Source organism: Psittacula echo, assembly GCF_963264785.1.
Source record: "Psittacula echo genome assembly, chromosome: 23".
Classification (NCBI taxonomy): Eukaryota; Metazoa; Chordata; class Aves; order Psittaciformes; family Psittacidae; genus Psittacula; species Psittacula echo.
In genome coordinates this window covers 403969-425513 of record NC_137748.1, presented here as the reverse complement: position 1 = coordinate 425513, position 21545 = coordinate 403969, and the positions used below count along the sequence as shown (strand labels likewise).

Here is a 21545-nt window from a genome sequence, read left to right as displayed (position 1 = left end):
ACTTAATGGCTCTGAGGAAGGATAGTAAAGAACCAACATGAATTGATATAAAGGCGCCTGCTGCTGTGAGATGCTTTACAAAGGGTTTGCTTGACAGGACTATTGTGCACAAGCTACTAAACCAGAGAAGATGCCCGTTGGGAAGGAGCTATATAGTATTATTCTCCTGCAGCCTGTTTACCACAAAACCTAAAGTGGTAAATTACCCTGGCATTGCTAACAGCTAATAGCCAGGTTGCTATTTGGTTCCAGCAGATACCATCAGCCTCCCTGCAGACTGACCGTAAGGTCTGGTGTAAGCAGTGGCACAGCCTTGAACCTGAGCGTCTCCCTGATGTTTATCACCGCATTTGAAGAAATAGGCAGCCAAAACGGAGCAAAGCTTATGGGGATAAACCACTGGAACAGCAATCAGTGTCTGCTCCTACTCTTCCGTAGACACAAAGATAACACTGTTAATAGTGATCATTGGGTGTAGAGAACATAAATCTAACCATGATTAAATTCTGCTCCCTGTGAGCTAAATCAACCTTTAGTTGCTATCATGAAGACTACAAATGCATTCACAGCCCAAAACTGCTTCAGCCTGATTCTGTCCCTGATTTTGGTTTCAAAACGACATTTGCAAAAGACGTAGCCACACCACCCATCTTTCACCTTCTTATCCTCTATTTCACGTGGTTTTGGCATCTTTGAAGAAAGGGAGGATGATTCCCCTTCTCCAGCAGTGCTCTGCTGAAACACAAGACATCCCTGGTGATGCCCATAGGGGAGACAATCAACTTGAGGCCTGCTGTGTGCCCAGGGAGGGCTTATTTCTTTCCATGAACAGAGACCTAAGGTGATGAGTACAGAGGCAGAGATCTACAAACCAAAGTCAGGTAACCCCATCCATGATACAGATAACAGCATGAGATGAACGCATTTGTAAGCTCTTGATTTCTCAGAGCATTTGCTTACCTAGGATCACAAAGAAACTTGGTCTTTTCACCTTCTTCTCTCCAAATAAGCCATTCGCGGAAAGAGGGATGAACAAACATTCGCGTCATATCTCTACGTTTGATAAGAAACATAGAAAGGTTCTCCATCCTCTGCTGAAAGTCATCCCACTCCAAAGTGCCCTCAATGTTACCTGCATTAATGGCCTGAAAAATATGTTCATCTGTTAATGGATGCAGAGATGCCACTGCCACATTCAAGAGAGGCATAACCCGATCAAAGGAAGACTGCGTCGGGAACTTCATATTGCACTGCAATAGGTAAACTTCTGACAGAGACACTGGCACTACTTTGTAGCTGGAGCTTTTTAGCACTAGGTATCCTTTCTCGATGAGATCAAAAGTGAGTTTTAGGTACAGGTAGGATCCTTGGCTCAAGGTCTTGAGGTGAGAACTGAGTTTGCCAAACGTCGTGTTGTCCATTTTGCCGTTGAGCGAGATGTTGTTCTGGATCTCCGAGCTGCTGTGTATCCGATGAAGGATATATGCCTGCAGGTCCTGGTCTATAGCTTCATTCTCTTCCAGTCTATCCAAAAATATTCTGTGGAAGGGCAACAGCTTAATTATTTCCTACAAAGAAAGGACAAAAGAAAAGGGTACTCATGCTGGCAGGGTTTATTATTAAGTAAATGTAATTCTTATTACAATAGCACCTTTGAGACTCCTTTAAGACCTCTTCCATCAGGGCAGGCACACAAGGTGGCAGTCTGTGCCCTCAGGACCTCACAATCTCATCTATAATCAAGCAGGTTGTGTGTGAAACATGACTGGAATAAAACTGAAGGGCGCTGTTCCTAAATACTGCAACCATGGCTGGCGAATTCAGCCCCAGCAGTGCCCTTGCTATTCCTACCCCATTCCCACCACGTATCAACGTATCCTTCTGCTGTCATGGCAGAGCAAAAGGACAACCAGATGAACAATGTGAGGTATTTTCCAGTGCCAAATAAACACATCTATCTGCTGCAAGACAGCGTGGCCAGGGATTCTGCTGAACTCAGTGATGATGCTTATACAACATAAACCAAAGATCATCATCAAAGGCCTTTCCAAAGGAATTCTTGCGTCCTGGGCTTTCAGTGACTGCCTAGGAAGGAGGAACGGCACAATGGAGCTGGACCGGCCAGATTCAGAAGAAGCCATCAGCTCTCCAAGAAAATGAAGAGGGTGAGCACAGTGCAAACCTGAGGCTCGCAGTGAACACCACAGGGCTGCAAAAGCCCCAAGGAAAGGAGGGATTCAAGCCATAGGGATGCAGTTTACCTACAATTAAAAGATTTCTTCCAAATGATGTTTAGACTACTCCATTAATGAGCAAAACCAAAGACCTCCAGCACAAAGCAGCCTGTGCTCTCCTGGTGCCTTGGGGAGCAGATGCTGTTCCTTGTTACCAAGGCAGCGTGCAGCAGCTGCCTGCTTTGATGGAACCAGCACTCAGTGCCCTGCCAGGAGGACCACAGTAAATCAACCTGTGGATCTCAGTAAATATTAGTCAATCTCAGTAAAGGGGCTTAATGGAGCTTGGTAAAAATGAACTCCACAGCTCTGTGCTGCTGAACAAAAAGGGCTAATAATGAAAAAATGAGAACTACGGAGCTGCAGACAATCAATCCCTTCTGCCTGGAGCAGCTGGGCCAGCTGAAGAGCAGCTCTGAGCTGGAATCCAAATGTGTGCCCCATCCCTCCGACATCTGTCTCCTCTGGGCTCCGGGCTCTGACAGTGTGAATGTTCCCCCAAGTGATGCTGCAAATCAAGCAGCTCTGCTGTGAAAGAGCTGAAAGAGCAGATCTGCCCTAACTGGGTCACTGTGTTTGCTCACAGTGAAGCCAGGCTGAGAGAGCTGGGCTGGGGCAGCCTGGACAAGAGAAGGCTCCTGAAGGGGAGACCTGAGAGCAGCTCCAGTGCCTAAAGGGGCTGCAGGAAACCTGGAGAGGGGCTTGGGACAAGGGCCTGTAGGGACAGGCCAAGGGGAATGGCTTGAACCTGCCAGAACAGGGGAGACTGAGCTGAGCTCTTAGGCAGAAGCTCTGCCCTGTGAGGGTGCTGAGGCGCTGGCCCAGGGTGCCCAGAGAAGCTGTGGCTGCCCCATCCCTGGCAGTGCTCAAGGCCAGGTTGGACACAGGGGCTTGGAGCAAGCTGCTCCAGTGGAAGGTGTCCCTGCCCATGGCAGGGGTTGGAGCTGGAGGAGCTTTAAGGCCCCTTCAACCCAAACCAGGCTGGGATATTAAGATTCCCAGCTTGCGCCGGTCATATGAGAAGTTGTGCTAACAAGCTAAGGTCAACTTAATGCTTCTGCCCAGACGATGGTGCTGAGCAGCTAAGGACAGGCTGAAGGGAAAAACCTGCCCAGCTGCCAATTAAAATACTAGAACTTCAGGAGAACCCAAACCCCAAGAACATTCAGAGCTTCAGCACCAGCTCAAAGTACTCTTCTCTGAGCTGAATTATGTCTTGGCCTGACATGGACTCCTCCACACTGAAACCATCAGAGCCTCACACTCTGGGTCACACAGAAGAGGTATGAAGATACGGATTATTTTGCCCTTCCACATGCAGGAGAGGGTGTTCTCAAGCAACACTGACAGACATTAGGCCCTACCCTCCTATTATGCTTGGGAAGCAGCCTGCTGACACTTGAGTTGTCTCACTCAAATGATCTAAACTCTTCGCTGATGCACATTTATTGACATGAATAAGCAACGCTGGATTAGATCCATTCAGAGCTGTAGAGTGAGTCTGGGGGCATGAATGTAAATCCAAGTACAAAAAACCCCCGAAAAGATAACCTGAAATAAGGGTCTAAGCAATTCCAGGTATCCACTAAGATCTTCACCAAAGCCCACCATGACAATGACACAGCTTATCACAATTCTTGGTCTCAGCATACCTGGAGACTTGTCCTGACTGTCACTACCAGCTTCAGCCAGGAAGGGAATTTCCCAATCATCTTGCTCAGGAATGATACTATGGTGTCTCCATAATCTGGCTTGTGAAATTCAGCCTCATTTAAACCATCAATTAATATAATGAAATCTTCATCAGGGATCTTCCTCTCTGTGAGAAAGAGAAAAAGCCTTTATTTGAAAGGCAACACATGCAACTACAATGTACTGCAAAGTCACTACAGCGGTTTAAAGCACCATCAGGTATTGCTAAAGAAGACACAGTAGCAGCTCCTTTTTATTAGGCTCACACATACACAGTTTCAATTCAACACACACAACTGATGCCCCTCAGATAAAACAGCTAACCATTTTTAAACATCACCTCCTGCACAAAGTCCAGTGTTACTTGATATGAATCAGTATCTTGTGGAGAAGTTTTACTAAACACACTATTCGTGGTTCTTTATAGTTTTAATACTAAACTCTCCCCCTGATGTCAGCCTGGCTTCATTTCTGCAACCGCTGAATGAAGCTGCACCAAGAAGTTCCCCTCCCCAGCACCTCCAGATCCTTCCAGTCTTGGCATCTGTGCTCTGGGCACTGACTTCTTGATGGATGAAGGTCTTTGCAAGCATTGTGAGGCCAAAGCAAGCCTGATTTGCAGGCCAAGCCACTATGTGAGGAGAGTAAACCATCCCTCTGCATGTGGGGGGACAGGCAGGCAGCAGTTTGGAGGTTACATCCTCTGTTCAAAATGACTCTGACTTCCAGGCCTGTAAAGCACTTTGATCCCAAGCCTGTACCTTTTACGAAGCCTCTTCTATAAATGAGTTGAGGGGAATAAAAAAGATCCCACAAAAAGCACGTTTTTTAACCAGGGTTATTTTGCTGCTGGCGAACACTGATGTAGACAAGGAAGTCAGTGTTTCTACATCAGATGCTGAGCATAGCTCCTGCTCAGCTATAATTAATGGAACAGATTCTTCTGGACTTGCATCTTAAGCTCAAGTGGTATCCTCTCAAAGGTAATCTTGCCTAATAAAAATGGGTGGGAAACAGGACATCTGAGTCCACTGTTGACATAAGCTGTTAACATGTACTACAGATGCTGAGCTATATAAAGCTTGCTCTTCTTTGTGAAGTACCATGACTAAATCTTGCCATCAAAAAGCTCAGTACTCCCAATAGCAGGTGGGCTCTTTAAATTGCATCAGGAAATTCTCTATAAGCACAAGATGTTCACTGATGACAGGAGCATCTCTGTGGTGTTCCAGAAGAACAGAAACATGTAAACACCTTGTGTTTGGTACTGCTGAGCATCTTGTCCTTGCCTGACATTACCCAGCTGCATTTATTTCCTAAGGTACTGCTCATATCCCTGTGAAAAACATGTATTTCGCACTAAAATGACCACAGATTTCAGTTAACTTCTCAGTAAGGTTATTTGGTACATTAGAAAATACACTTGATGACCCTCTGAAATCCTGGAGTGAATATGGTGCTTGAGTTTTATACCCACATCTCATGTTTCTCATAAAGCCTGAGGGAGAGAGGAGAAAGCAGGGAGTAGGGGAAGAATCAGAACTTTGTTCTCCTACATATACACCTTTGAGAAACACCAATCTAACTTTCTCAGTCCCATTCACCATAAACAGCTACACAATAATTTTGTGCCAGTAGCATTAAAGCTTCAACAGCACCTTGTAAAAGACCTGTTGAGACATTTACAGAGTCTTGAATGTGAGATGTTTTAAAGCCAATTTCCAGACACTGTTCACTCTGGTACAGGACACTGGGTGCAGATTAGCTTGCCAGTACTGGCCATCAGCAAGGCTGGAAGGTGGGAGTCCTGATCATTGGCTCCCCTGGAGCTGTGTTCAGTGCAGAGCACAAGAAGGGAAGAAGAAAAAAAGCTTTTCTCTACCCTCCAAAATTCGAGACCAGAATAACAAGCATCAGAGAATGGTTTTGGGTTGGAAAGGACCTTAAAGATCATCTAATTCCAACCCCCCTGCCGCGAGATGCTCCGATTCAAGAGTTGAAATACCTCCTAAGGATTTACTGTAATAACCAGGAATTCTTTTCCTTTAGAACAGTGGCTCCTAAATGTATCTTCTCATTTTTGCCAGGAGTGTTGGTGGGGAAGAGTAGCCACACTACTCCTACAGTGACATTTCTCCATGCCAGCAAAATCAACTGTGCTGGCTCCACGTCTGCTTTGTGCCTGGTGGAATCACGCGTGTTGGACCCAGCTGCTGCTGCTCAGAGCTTGGATGCTGTGTTTTGAAGAGCTGATTTGAGCCATAGGGCTTTGAATCTGGTGGAAGCTGCATCCATTTCACGTTGGCTCCTCCACTGTGATATGGAGGGTGGCAACAACAAATTATCTGAGCTATTACTGCAGCCAACCTGCAGCACGGTGTTTGGATAACCATGGTTTTGAAGGCCAACAGAGTCCTGAACTTTGCAGTGCTCTGACAGTTTTCATGGCAACGAGCAAAGAAATCTACCCATTGCCACAAGGAATTAGTTGTATCTTGCAGAGGAAAGAAGGAAAAGGAGACAAAGCCACTGTTGCATTAGAAAAAAGCTCTGAAGCCTGTAATCAGGATAAGGCTTGTTACAAACCTCCCTAGAAGCTTACCCAGGGGATTTATGGACTTCCATGCTATCAGCTCGTTTTGTGAAAGCTCCAAATTCTCAAAAGCCCACTAAATAATGGCAAGGAATCAGAGAATCAGCCAGGTTGGAAAAGACCTTTAAGATGATCAAGTCCAACCATTGCCCCTTGCATCGGGAGGAGAAGGCTGGTTAACCCCTTGTTTCCAAACACACATGGTTTCCCAGCTCCTGCAGAACCCGGCTCTCCCCTGCAGCTCTTGGGATGTGACACACAAGCATTAATCTATCACTTCCCCCAAAAGTCAAAACAATAAGGTGTGTGGGAGCTCAGGGAAAGTGCATGGAATGTTGGACACAGGGGCTTGGAGCAAGCTGCTCCAGTGGAAGGGGTCCCTGCCCGTGGCAGGGGTTGGAGCTGGAGGAGCTTTAAGGTCCCTTCAACCCAAGCCATTCCACGATTCTCTCCATGATTACAATACCTTTGTGCAGGTTCTCCAAGGGCTCCAGGACTCCCCTGCGGAAGGAGGCCATGGGGTCCTGCACGCAGGACCTCAGGCTGAGCATGCTCTGCAGGTGGGGCTCTCGCAGGAGCTGCTCCCTGTAGGCGACGAACTGGGGCGAGCGGCAGAGCAGCGCGGCCACGTTGTGCACAAACTCTGGCACCAGGCAGGTGTAGGCATTGTCGGCCTGGCAGTAGTGATAAGCAACGACCTGGTGAAGAGAGAAAGAACAAAACCCACATCTTCATCAGCCACGGGGCGGGCAGGGTGGTCAAAGCAGCGGTCTCTATCTGCCGAGCCTGATGCACGGTGGCAGGTGAGGTCTTTAAGAGAAGTGAGCGCTAACTCCCTGTGACATGAATCCAGGCGAATCAGCTGGTAAAACCAGGCACTGATCTGAGAAATGACTGGACCTGCCGCTGGAGGAATAAATGGAATTAAGCTGTAGCTGCTCACGGAGATAGACAGTGACAGAGAGTGACACAGCCGGAGCCCACAGCGAGCAGGGAGCGCTAGGACTGTGCTCCAAGCTCTGGCTAAGTACTCACCGTCAGTAATAACTTGTGATTGTTTCCTTGAACCTATTCATTATTTGCTGTTTGCAAATGTCAAGCTCTGTAGGAGCCGGCGGAGAGCACTCACTGAGGCCCTGACATCAAGGCAGCACCTGCAAAGGACAGATCCCCATGAAGGAGGGGACCTGAGGGTTACTGCACACTCGGGAGCCACTGTGAGCCCTCACTCAGAAAACCAATTTAACAGGGAAAAACAAGGGAGAACTTCCTCTTTGCCCAACTCACCTGACTTCCCAGCTCCTCTGCATCCACTAACTCTGCCCACTTATTAAACCCAGTGATATCTTCTCAGTCCAACCTGCCAACCGCCCTGTTTCTATTTGCAATATTAACAGATACCCCCAGAGATCACTCTCTGCTTGCAGTGCTCTGGTCAGGCTGCTCCAGCTCCTCCTGTCCCTCACACAGCACTGCCTGGCCTTTTGCTGTGAGTGTCTGCCAGGTCAAACAGCCTTTTCCTGCTCCCCTTCATTGGGTTTTCTTTCCAAATGTCACTGACAGCATCCAAAGCTGCCCCAGCAAGGCAGGAGGGAGCAGTTTTGTACCAAACCCCTCCAGAAGCCATGGAGCTGCTGCGAGGGCTGGAGCAGCTCTGCTCTGGAGCCAGGCTGAGAGAGCTGGGCTGGGGCAGCCTGGACAAGAGAAGGCTCCTGAAGGGGAGACCTGAGAGCAGCTCCAGTGCCTAAAGGGGCTGCAGGAAACCTGGAGAGGGGCTTGGGACAAGGGCCTGTAGGGCCAGGCCAAGGGGAATGGCTTGAACCTGCCAGAGGGGAGACTGAGCTGAGCTCTTAGGCAGAAGCTCTTCCCTGTGAGGGTGCTGAGGCGCTGGCACAGGGTGCCCAGAGAAGCTGTGGCTGCCCCATCCCTGGCAGTGTTCAAGGCCAGGTTGGACACAGGGGCTTGGAGCAAGCTGCTCCAGTGGAAGGGGTCCCTGCCTGTGGCAGGGGTTGGAGCTGGAGGAGCTTTAAGGTCCCTTCCCACCCAAACCACTCTTTGATTCCATGAAGAGCACCACTGCCCTGGAGCACAGAATACCACAGAATATTGCATAAAGCACACTTCAGAACCTGGGAACACCATAGAGCCAAGGACACTGCACACATGAGATTGCTGTGGCTTCTCTGGATGCCGTGTAAGCTCAGATGGAATGTGTCCCATGCTGGGGGCCGTGATTAGGGCTCTCTGGCTTTCCGCCTGCAATAAGCGGCCCTCGGTTCACAGCAGGCTCTAGGGCAGATGGGGTGATGCATCCAGCCTCCGAGCTCTGTGACTGCGAAGCATTGTACCAAGAAATGAAGCCATCAGGCTGTGGGGTCCTCACACACGGCTGGCTCAGGGCTGGCTTTTAACCTTAACTAATAATACATGAAATTACCAATGTGGTCTAATGCAGTAACTTCCTTTCACACTCACAATGAGGTGTGATGCACAGAGTGCTGATAGAGGTAGGGTTTTATTTCAGTTATCAAGCCCTAATACATATGGCTTAAGCTTCAGCGGATACCTCCGAACTCCTAACAGATTTTTTCCTACCAGCCAGTTAAAATATAATGTAGTCCCTTAGAGAACAGCACTGGGTAAAGCAACAATGAAGGTAATTATTTCTTTTCAACAATCCTATTTAGTTGGAGATTATAAGGTGTGGAGTCTAGAGCATAAAGTTGTTAAGTGGCCATCCCTTGATATCAGGTACCCAGTAACAGAAACCACATTGCTGTGAGCAGAGAGCTCTTGCTCTCTTCTCAGTGAAGGGAATGGTCACTGCTGGGTATTGGGACATACACCAGTTACAACTCAGTTAATTTAAGCCCCTTCATGTCCACTCTTGGTCCTTATGCTGGATTTACTGATCTATCGACTAAGCCTTAAACTGCAGGTTAAATGCGAAGCTCAATAGGTGGATGTGAAGCTAAACCAGCAGCAACGAAGATCCGGGAAAGGCATTTTGAGAACGTCAGAAATGTGACTGCACCAAAATTTCATCTTGATGTTATTTATTCCCCGTGACATTTTCTCCACCTTCAAATCAAAGAGAAGCTGCCAAAAGCCAGCGCTGTGAGCTCAGCCTGGTGCTAGGATTCGAGCTCCTCACTGACAGAGCCAGAGCTGGGTGGGAAACACTTTCGTCACCAGAGAATCTTCCACCTTCCACTGGAGCAGCTTGCTCCAAGCCCCTGTGTCCAACCTGGCCTTGAACACTGCCAGGGATGGGGCAGCCACAGCTTCTCTGGGCACCCTGGGCCAGCGCCTCAGCACCCTCACAGGGAAGAGCTTCTGCCTAAGAGCTCAGCTCAGTCTCTCCTCTGGTAGGTTCAAGCCATTCCCCTTGCCCTAGCACTGGTAAAACTCATCCTGTAAAACTTTCCAAGGTTTCAAAGCACTTCCCTGTCCCTTGGGAATGAATCCAGGCTTAATGTGCAAAGTGAATGGAAGAGACCTCAGGACAACCAACAGGTTCATGCTAATAGGGCCCACCCCCAAACAGGTTCAAACCCTGTTCTTTCTCCCCTGTATTACGTGGACACCTTTAAGACCCAGCCACTAATGCTCTGGAGAAGGCCTTTTCCCAATTATTTCACTTTATATATTTACATACTAACTAACTTTACACTGAAAAATTGTGCTCTCCGTAAAAGCTGATTTTTCCATAAATCCAACTACTTTGCTCTCAAAAACTGCTTGAAAAAATTCCAACCCTCTCTCACCATCAACAAAACCCTTGAATTAAACATTTCATTTTATCTAGGAACTCTGTTACCAGGGAACAGCGCGTTCTTCCAAAGGGATGGACGTGGCTGCAGGTTGGGACCAGGAAACATTCACTGTTGCCCAATACAATTTAAGGCATTGTTTTTCTCCTTTCAGTTTGAACTCTGTCATCACGTAGCACCAAACACTATAAACAGTGAATTGGACTTGCAAAACTTTCAGACTCCATTCCAGCAATCAGGTTTGCTCAATCATTTTCCAGTCTTTGCTCTAACATTTCATTAAGCTTCAATCACTGGGTTGCAAACATGGAATATACAGCACAGTATATATATATATATATGTATATATAGTCAGTGACCCTAACGCAGAAGTGACAAGGATGGGAAAAGTAACAGCCAGATTGAGGAAGCGTTCAAGAGATCTGTTTATGTCATCTTTCTAAGGGCTGAGAATGCAGTTTCAACAAGTTTGTGACTCCGCACTGAGCAAGCAAGGCATGATGTTGTTTATATGAAACATCAAATGCCAAGAAGTTACCAACTTGGATAGCTTCCTTTCTTCTTGAAAGGGAGCTTCAAAACAATTCTCTCTCATATGGGGCATGTTTTACTTGCAGTGGTTACCTCCTCCAGCTGGCTACACACCACATTCCATTGATCAGGAGCTTTCTGGTAGCCAATTTATTCTAACCATTAATGACGTGTTCTAGAGCTTGAGAAACACCAGACGCAGTGAAGGCAGTGCAACGCCTCTAAGAGCCCATGGCCAGTGCTCAACGCAGCCCCATTCTCTCCTGGGATCAAGGAGCACCAGAACTCTCATTCCCTCACAAATGACACAAACTTCAGTTTCTGAATTGCTGAAGCACAGTCATGACAGACATTCATAGTCTCTTTAGGTGTTAAATCCAGTAGATGTTCAGGAGCCTCTTCTTCCAACCCTTCCAACACCAGCCATTCTATTCTACTCAGAGGCCACAACCTCTTCCCATTTCTCCCTTCATCCAGCCTCATGTATCCTTCCACCACCCTTCCTGCTGTCCTTCTACTGGGGTTCACAACTTCCTTGGATGCAGCTCTCGTGTCCCATCCTGACATACGGATGTTTCTCATTCCTTCCTGCACCTCTCCTCCCCACACCATGCAGACTGCGCTCCACATCTCCAAGGCCAAGCTACTGATTTCCCCTGGCTTGGGCTCAGCTGAGCAGATATGGAAGAGTTCCATGGCATCAGGAAAAAAAAGGGAGATTCCTTCATACAAGTCAGGACCTAGGAACACAGCTGCTGGGTGAGAAAGGAAGATGCTATTCCAAGGATAACGTACAATGCCAGTGGAAGAGAAGGGGAAAACCAATGTGAACACAGCAGGAGAAAGAGGCTGAAGTAGGCACAGAGAGAGGGCAAAACAAAGTACAAAACAGATTGTGCATTACCTATGAAGTACAGAGGGAGAGGAGAGACTGAACTGCGAAGGGGGGGGGGAAGAAAAGAGAGAGAAGGGGAAGAAAATGACATGTCAGGAGGAGCAGGAGATGACAATAGTATGAGAAAGGCTGGAAGGACAGCGTGAACATCAAAGGAGAAAAAGGGGCTGAAGGTGGCTCAAGGGAAATAAGTTATTTTTACTTAATAGGACAGGCCCGTTTTAAGCAGGTCCCTGGCACTATTTGTGAATATCATCCCTTTGACATCCCACCTCTGGTGTCATTTAAGGGGGCGGGAGCACCTCCCATACAAAGACAGGCTGAGAAAGTTGGGGCTGCTCAGCCTGGAGAAGAGAAGCTGCGTGGAGACCTCAGAGCAGCCTTCCAGTGTCTGAAGGGGGCTACAAGGATGCTGGAGATGGATTCTTCATGAGTGACTAGAGCGATAGGATAAGAGGTGATGGGTTCAAACTGAAACAGGGGAAGTTCAGATTGGAAATAGGGAAGAAGCTCTTCCCTGTGAGGGTGCTGAGGCGCCGGCACAGGGTGCCCAGAGAAGCTGTGGCTGCCCCATCCCTGGCAGTGTTCAAGGCCAGGTTGGACACAGGGGCTTGGAGCAAGCTGCTCCAGTGGAAGGGGTCCCTGCCCGTGGCAGGGGTTGGAGCTGGATGAGCTTTAAGGTCCCTTCAACCCAAACCATTCCATGTCCCTATTTGTCTGGGCTTTCTTCACTGTATTGTGCAAGGAAGCCATTCTGCAAACCACCTCTCCAAAGGACCAACCTCACAGATCCGAGCTCGCAGCAACACCCCAGTTCCTCCACTGCTCATACAGGGCTTCTATGTTGTATTTTAACCCTATTCCTGTACCTAATAAAATCTCTCTTTTTTTTTTTGACCCATACGAAATAGCTTCAAATGAATTCAGTGTAATGATTTCTCTGCCATTTGCCAGGCTGTAATAATGGAAATGAAAATCAGCACTGCAGTATTTTATCCACTGCACATGACCGTGCATGGATGCGGTGACCCAGTTTATTGGGAATGTTCATTACTTTTACATAGTGGAGTGTGCCAGTGAATGCCCTCTGAAACTCATTAGTGTTGCAGGGCATCAAGGCTCAAAGTAATGAATCCCCCACCTCTGTAAGGTACTCCCTTTTGGTTTTAACTATGCCTGTAGCAACTATAATGCCACTTTGGCCTATGGCTTGGAGGATGGAGAGAAGAGCATCCAAAGCCACCAGCCGTGCTCAGCACCAGCTGAGTGCACTAATGCAATGGATGTACAGCTCCTCACCAGCTGCTCTACATAAGGTACAACCCATTAGTGCAGCGGAGCTGGCTTTCAGGCCCATTTGTTTAAGTGCTGCTACCACAAGTAACCACAGAGCATCCAGAGAGCCAAAGAATGTAGCTGTTCAATGGGTTATTTAAAACTGCAGAGCAAATCCATTAAAACTCCTCTGTGAGTAAAGGATAAAACCTTCAGGGAAAATGGAGAAGGTGACCCTAAGCAGAGAGGACACGGTTTAGGCTTCTTCCTTAGGGCTGAACTGATCTCACCTCGGGCTATTGTACCTCTGACCGGCGCTGGTGCCCCTTGCTGAAAGGCAAAGGCCACGTATTTGTGGATCAGTGTTTTTCAATGCAGGGTTGGTGGGAAAGCTTCTCATTTAACTTCTCTGAGGTAAAGGACCAGCTCTGGACAAGAAAGATTGTGTCACCATCCCTGGAAGTATTTAAAAGACATGTAGATGTGGCACTGAGGGACATGATCTAGTGGTGAACTTGGCACCACGGTTAGACATGATGATCTTAAGGGTCTTTTCCAACCTAAATGATGCTGTGATTCTAGCGTCACGCTCCAGCATCAGTCCAAGTTATACATTGCCCAGCATCATTTGGAGCAAGAAAGGTGGCACTGCAAGGACAGCCAGGTGGAAATGAAGTTGAGAAGTATTTTAATGGATAAAAGATTAAACAGTGAAAAGGCAGAAGAAGCAAGGTGTGACACGGGAGGTGTGGAGCTGCCTTTGGACAGGATCTCAGCTTTAAAATCCTTCAGATTCACATCTTTTTTCCTCCCCGTCTCACCTTACAGTCATTCCATGCTATCAGGCAGTATGTTTACAAGCACTAAGCAGAAGTAGATGGGCTCACAGTTACGTGAAGCTCCGTGTTCAGCTCTCTGCGGCTACCTCACCTGGAGAGCTGGTCTGCATCTATCACAGTGAAGGAGCCAAGTCTCGCCTGACTTGGCGTTGCAGGAGAACTGGCAGCCTGCTCACTTGAAATCCATTCAGCAACCCTGCAAACTTATCTCCATAACACATGCATATATATTAAACCAAAAGACTAACCAAGCAGTTCTGCCAGAAATGCTTGTGTTTTACTCGCAAGTGTCAGGACGGGTGTTGCAATGTGAGTAGTTTTGCTCATGACTTTTGAGAGCTTGCCAGATCTGGAAAGCCAACTGCTCTTGTTCTCCCCTTCCTTTAAGTGTCTCTACTCCATGCTATGGTACAGACCCCTCCTGAGACAAGGGATGGAGGAAAAGCTGCAGAGAAACTTCCCCAGCTCTGGAGTCCACTGCTGAGTGCTGGGGTCTGGTTCACGTCCCCATGCTCCTCACTGTGACTGGTGGGAAGTCCATCAGCAACCGCTGCCTCGGCTTCAGCTCAGAGGCAGGAGAAGCTTATGAGTGAAAGGGAAAATATGGGATTGTGCCAGCTCAGCTCCCAGCAAGGGGGTTAATGTTACTTTTAAAATTAGGGAGCTGATCCACAGAAATCCCTCCTAAGAAGCTTTTAACATTCCCATATCCTTAGTATTTTCCTTGCAAGGACATGGAAGGCAAAGCATTTCCATCTTGATGCCTCAAGGCACACTTCTTTTATGTCCACCATGCAGCCCTGAATGTGACCCTGGTGTCACAGCAAGGCTTTGAACCTTCCCTTTCCCTTGACACAACCAAAATGATCACTAAGAGCTGGAGTAGATGGGACGATGCTCCAGGGAATGATGCAAAGGCATTATTGTACTTCCAGCATCTTCGCCACTCAAGGCAGAATCACCCTGCTTCCACTTCCAAAAGGTGAGTAAGACGGGCTCGTGGGAAGAGGAATGACAAAACAAACAGAGCAGGGAAGAGGACTGAAATGAACGGAGCAATCCCAATATTAAACTCCTTATTTTCTGTCATCCTTTCAGGAGAAACTACTGCAAAGCCTGAAGAGGATCCAACCCTTCCTACCACCATCAGTGTGGCAAAAGTCTCCATTCCTGACCAAAGAGAGGGACTGAGACAAGAGAAAAATGGCCCAGAGAAGCTGTGGCTGCCCCATCCCTGGCAGTGCTCAAGGCCAGGTTGGACACAGGGGCTTGGAGCAAGCTGCTCTGGTGGAAGGGGTCCCTGCCCGTGGCAGGGGTTGGAACTGGAGGAGCTTTAAGGTCCTTTCCAATCCAAACCAGTCTGATTCTAGAAATCATGGAGCAGTTTGAACTCTTCCCTAAGAATACAACAAAGTAATGCTCGTTTCCAGCATGGGAAGACTCAGTGGGGCTTCTCCTGGGCAGTCTTCAGTTATTTATTTCTAAAATGAATTATTTGCTCATCTCTGACAAGAGCTAAAAGCAACCCTTGCCCCCAAGAAGCTCCTGCACGAAGAACAGGCAGGAAAATACAACCCTGAGTAATCCAGAGGAGGAAAAGCAACTGTTCACCTCTCATTTCTGTCAGCAGAAAGACACCCCTGCTGAGTTTTGGGGTAAGTGACATTTGCAGAAGGCATGGAGTGGGTGAGGGACGTTGTGCTTCCCACTGGCATTCTGGAGCCTGCACCAACCTTTACTTCAGCCTGCTAAGAGTGTTCTTAATCTCCCATCATTACAGTCCGCATTTCTGTAGCACAATGACCACAGCACAACCTGTTCAGCTCAGTGCGAGCAGAGGTGGAACATCTGCACACAGCTTTATCTGGCTCCTCACATGTTTCGTACATCTCCTACAATATGCCCGACAACTGCAGTTGCTCATCACTGTCAACACTTTCTTCTCTGCTTCAATTCTGACTTCAGTCTTAACGCAACTGTAAAACACACATGGCCAAGAAATACTTTTCCAATGAGACTCAGCTGTGGGTCAGCCTTTCTTTCCTTCACTTCCTTGGGCTCTTTTTAGTTCAGCTGGTTGAATAAAACCTGTTTTAATAAGGCCATCAGCAATTCCCTTTTATTCCACACCTACCGGTACAGGCATATGCTGCTCTTTCCCTTCCCCCTGCATCAAAGGACATTCCACTTCAGTTCTTTTCCTTCTTTTCTTTCTTAGATTAGATTTTGGAGAGCTTTTGGCTTATCTATGGGAAAGGTTTTCCTAAACTGTCCCCAAGAATGTGGCCCCAGGCATTCAGATTAGGCAGCTCAATTATGTTAACTGACTGGTTTTACTACTGCCTACCAAGACATTCAGGGTATTCGCTCTGTTTAAGAGCTCAGCATCTTCAAAGCCTCTTATGAACAGCAAATTCTCACCATCTCTCAAAAGCAAAGTGAGTTGTGATTTGAGTTCCTGAATGAGGCGATCGCACACGGAACAAAGAGCTCAACACTGTTATTTAATGGATTTGCAATTCCCTTGCCAGGTCAGTAATCCTTTTTCTCCCAGTGTCACTCAGAGACTTCAAAACCCACAGCTGGGATGGAACAGTCAGTGTTTGTTTTATCTAGCAGGACATCATAGGGCACGGCTCCTCCTAAGCAAATCAATTTATCTGCTGTTGACAGCAAGTATTCATCAGCGGTGATGCTGAGCTGTACTGCTCAGGAGGTTACTGAGAGTGCACTAAGCACACGACTTCCAGCTATCGATGTGACAAAACAGCCTCAACCATTTTATTTGCCTTTATTTCCCTTCCTGAGGCTTGGTAATCCATCAAACTGACTGATTGTAGCGTGTGCGTTCCTGTTTGTAGTGTGCACGTCACTGTTTGTAGCATGCTGCACAGCAGGTCTGATGCAGCAAACCCAGAATTGCTCATGATAAAGAACCAACAGAGCTCAAAAAAAACCCAACACGAAAACCATCAAAACAACCAAAAAACCCCTCCTATGCTTTCAGGTATTCATAGAATCTGGGTGGTTTGGGTTGGAAGGGACCTTAAAGCTCATCCACTTCCAAACCCCATCCACCTTTCCCTAGTTCTAGCATCAGGACCTTTATCTGCATGGATCATTTTCAACAGGCAGGGAAAGGGATGCAGGCAGATGAGACGCTGGTCTCCAAGGAACCCAACAAGGCTAACAGCAAAGCTGGGAACAGACCCAAGGTCTCCAACTGCTGAATCAAGCCCTGCTGCTGCTCTGACTCATCCCAGGAACTGTTTGCTAAACACTATGGAGCCTCTCAGAAGTTCTGGATGCTGTGTCAGCTATTCGGGTAGAAGAAGCAATTCCAAGTACTCTAAGGTCAACTCCTCAGCCTTGGCATTGATCTTTTCAGGAAGGCCTGATGTCTGGAAGCCAATGACGGCTATTTCTGGAATGTGCCTCCATTTACTGGGAGATTAACAGTCACAGCAAAGGTCTGTAATCCTGCTGCTGGCACAAGACGTAGGACATCTTCCTAACTCATTTGTTAGGTTCTGACAGCAAAACACAGGATTTGCTTTGCAGAAGAAGTCTGGCATGGGGATGAGCAGGGCTTTAAACCCTTTCCTAAAGGAGTCTGCAGCCAAGGGATAACAACCTATTTTGTCTTCCTTTTTGGCTGTGAAGATTGGTTCTTGCTCTTTTCTCAAGCGATCAGTGGTGCAAAAAAGCTTCAGCGCATGATGTATGCAGTGGATGTGACACTGTTTGAAAGAATCATATCCCTTACCTTTTTCAGGAGGAAACTGAAGCTAGAACTGTATCCATTTATCAATTCCCCATCCAGCAGAATTACTTAAGCACTCAGGGGAAGAAAGTTGAGACAGATGAGATATTTGAAGCACAGACAGCATGCTTTACGGCCTTTCTGGTAGTCTGTAGCTTAAGATTTGCACGGAATACGATGACTAATGTGTCCTGACCACAACCAGACCTGGCCATTGCATTCCTCTCAAGAACTCCATGTAGAAAAGGAGAATATCAAGCCTTAATATCTATTTTTGCAGACATCACACGCTCTCTGGCTTGCCATCTGTGTGCAGCAGAAAAGCAGATAAGACAAGACAGTATCTGGCACAAAGAGCCAAGCAAAACATGTCCTGGTAATAATTTAGAACAAAGACTTCGGCTGATACTTTCCTCTCCAAAGGGGGAGCAGGCAACAGGAAAGCATTAACTGCTCACATCACCCCCAAAGGTGAAGGAGGAGCAAGCTCCTCAGATTTCAAAGCAGCAGAATAGCACCTTCCCACCAAAGCAGGGTTAAATCTCAGTAAGGCACTAAAATTCAAGCTGTAAATCTCACCTACTGTGACAGTGTTATATACAACCCACTCTTACAGAATCACAGAATGGTTTGGGTTGGAAGAGACCTTAAAGCTCATCCAACTCCAACCCCCTGCCACAGGCAGGGATACCTTCCACTAGAGCAGCATGCTCCAAGGCCCTGTGTCCAACCTGGCCACAGCTTCTCTGGACACCCTGTGCCAGTGCCTCAGCACCCTCATATTAAAGAGTTTCTGCCTTAGACCTAACCTGAACTTCCCCTGTTTCAGTCTGAACCCATCACCCCTTGTCCTATCGCTCCAGTCCCTGATGAAGAGCCCCTCTCCAGCATCCTTGTAGGCCCCCTTCAGACACTGGAAGCTGCTCTGAGGTCTCCACGCAGCTTCTCTTCTCCAGGCTGAACAGCCCCAATGTTCTCAGCCTGTCTTCATACGGGAGCTGCTCCAGCCCTGATCAATCTCGTGGCCTCCTCTGGACAGGATTTTTATGGATGAAGTATGATGGCTGGGAAAGACAAACTCAAGGAAATAGATTTGACATAGTGGGAATTTCATTTTATAGAAAGAACTTTCCTAAGGGAATAAAACTTATTCCAGGAGTTTTTCTTGAGACTCCCCAAGCAGACATTTGAGCAGACGCATTTCCCAGCACAGCGGGTGATGTAAGGAAGGAGACCTTCCAACAGCTCCCATTAAAATGGCCGTGTTCCCAAGCACCAAACCAATCCCATTCCCATACCTGTGATGCCAGCCTCCTCATGGCTTCCTCCTGGCGCCGGCGCATCTCGGGGGTCCCAGGGCAGCTCCCGCTGGTGATGGACGAGTGGGCAGAAGGTGGCTGGGTCAAGGGCAGCTCTCGGTTTGCATCCACATCTGTCCCAAGGAAAGAGGTGATGAATGGCTACAGGGCAAGCACGACCTACAGCTTCCCTATTCCAGCCCAGGCTGGTTTCCATGCATGGAAGTTATTTAAAGTACTTTCCATGAACAGGCTTTCAGGCAGCAAAAGCCTGTGACACCGTCCAGAGGCTCCCTAAGAACCTTCCCTTGGAAGCAGCCCCTTCGGGAAGGACTGCTAAGATAAAGTGTTGAGCTCATCTTATTCATCTTCTCCAGTGTAATTTCATTGACTTTAATTACAGTAACTGAGTTGTGTGCTCTCAAAGGTATGCTCCATCTTCTCTAGGTTCGCTATGGGTTAGTGCAGCGCTCTCCCTCTCTGCAGCTCTGCCAATACATTCTCAACAAGTGCTGGTTAATTTGGTTCCAGCTCCTTCTTCAGCAGAGGCAGCCAATTTTTCTGACTGATGTGTCTACTTTCTAACCTAAATAACTGGAGAGCCACGGCTCACATATCCATCTGAAGCCCATTAATGTACGCGGAGGGACAGAAGCAGGAGTAGCACTGGGATCGGGAAAAGGCTTGCAAGCCCATGAATTATACTGGCATCACGTCTGCCACGTTTAACAGCTTTCTACTGCATTTTAGCCATTGCTTTTTGCCTGGCAAAGCAGTAGCTGGCTTTACCAGCAGATTGCTACAACAGGCCATTCACCTGGCCTTGGTGGGTCACCCAAAACCAACAGTTTTCAATGAAAGCACTTGATGATGTCTAATTACTGAGTCCTCCTAAGTGCAGCCTGCACTAGCAAAGGATTTTCCTGAATGGATCACTGCAATGCATTCCTGAGGTTGACTTGAAATCATAATGCAAACAACGACCCATTTAATGGCAAACAGAGGAGGACGACTACTGCCTACATAATTAAACCCTCAAGGTGTGAGTAATGAGGCACATTCTTGTTTCTGAGCATGAAACACCACCTTTACCTATATTTCTAAGACAAGAAGTAAGAGGCTGTATTTATGCCACTTTACTAATGCTGACAGCACAAGTGCTGTAACACAGTCAGGTCACCTGATGAAGCATTTCTTATTAAACACAGATTTTACTAAGCATCATAGATGAAGAAAAGAATCAAAGGGACTTGCAGTACAATTGTTATCTTCTACAGCTGGACTGAGACTTGTGATCTCTTTAGGAAATAAAGCCAAATTAGATGCTTGCTTCTGAAGGTCTCCAACCCAATAACTAACACTGAGGAATCACTCAGCTTTCAACTTCACAGACAAACCAGAGGGTGAACTGAACAACCGTGTGTTAACCATGACCAAGGATCTTTGTCCTTTGTGCATGAAAGACACAGGGTACCTTCTCCTTTGAAACAGCCCAGAAACAGTTAAGTGCAGGTGTCTCTTTAATCTCCGCAATCCCTCTGAGCAGACTGAGGAGATGTACAGTTGGTGCACTGCAGAGCTGCAGTTAAAATATAGAAACAAGCCCTGCCTTTCACTGTGCATTGGTCATTTGCTCTGACAAGTGACATTATTCAGCACACCGACATTCGGTGACATTTCAGATATTTCAATGTGGCTAAGACTGCTGCATTCCAGTAAGCAGATTTCACTACAGCTTCCCTGAGATACACTGACCTAGATCCTCAAAGACACCTTTAGGTACCTAACCCAGTACCTTCAATCCTGTCTTATTCACTCACTGAGAGCTGAATGTTTTCTAAATGTTGGCATCTCCACCTGCGAACAGGTCAGGGCAGAGTGATGTGAATTGATGGGACCACATGAGGTAGAGCAAGCCTTGGTGAGGAGCCTACACGGGCTTGCAACCCACCCTCAGCATGTATACCATGATAAACTGACCTAAGCACTATGGGCGGGAGAATGCAGTGGCATGGATTTGTGATAATGGAATATGGGCAATTAAAACTGGAATCTTCCCAAGAGGAAAACTGTGATGTCCCTAAGTCAGAGAAATAAAGAGGCAGATCACTGTGACTTCAAATTGGAACAGAAGCAGAATAAGGGCTGCTGATGGGTGCTCCCTTTGCCTGGCAACAAGGACCAAGCTGATTTCTTGGGCCTGAAGAAATGGGATCTTTTCAACCAACAACCATTCTAAAAGCTATGGAAAAGCTCTCTGATTCTGGAAGGCCTGCGTCCTGCTGCACTTACGTTTAGGGGAGGCATGGGGGCTATCAGAAGCAATCTGCCTCATCCTTGTGCCGTGGCAGCTGAGCGCCACCAGCCTGGAGATGATGGCGGTTTTCCCAAAGCCGATATTCCCGACGATGACGACGCCTCGGTTGACGCTGGCGTTTGAACTCTGGAGCTGGGCATCTATCTCATGGAACACCCAGTCCCGGCCAACAAAGACGGACTCGGTGGTGATGCTGGGCACCTCGAAAAGCAGCGGCTTCAGAGAGATGTCGGGAGGTCTGTAGGGTGCAAAGCGCACTGTAAAGAGAAACACAGGGAAAGAACATAAATATCAACGCTGGCACTAACAATACAGCTCAGGAATTGCTGCTTCAT

The 21545-nt window shown here is 47.4% G+C and overlaps 1 protein-coding gene across 3 annotated transcripts in view; it reads right to left on the bottom strand.

The window, feature by feature from the left end:
- The window catches only part of TANC2 (tetratricopeptide repeat, ankyrin repeat and coiled-coil containing 2), a gene marked incomplete at both ends in the record, with an annotated part of 174883 nt that overhangs the window by 40752 nt on the left and 112586 nt on the right, over positions 1 to 21545 (bottom strand). For all 3 annotated transcript variants that reach the window (XM_080633693.1, XM_080633694.1, XM_080633695.1), the window contains 5 exons: positions 961 to 1568; positions 3887 to 4053; positions 6986 to 7217; positions 18894 to 19027; positions 21186 to 21467. In XM_080633693.1, coding sequence (XP_080489819.1) covers positions 961 to 1568; positions 3887 to 4053; positions 6986 to 7217; positions 18894 to 19027; positions 21186 to 21467 — 1423 coding nt within the window. The remainder of the gene's footprint in view (positions 1 to 960; positions 1569 to 3886; positions 4054 to 6985; positions 7218 to 18893; positions 19028 to 21185; positions 21468 to 21545) is intronic.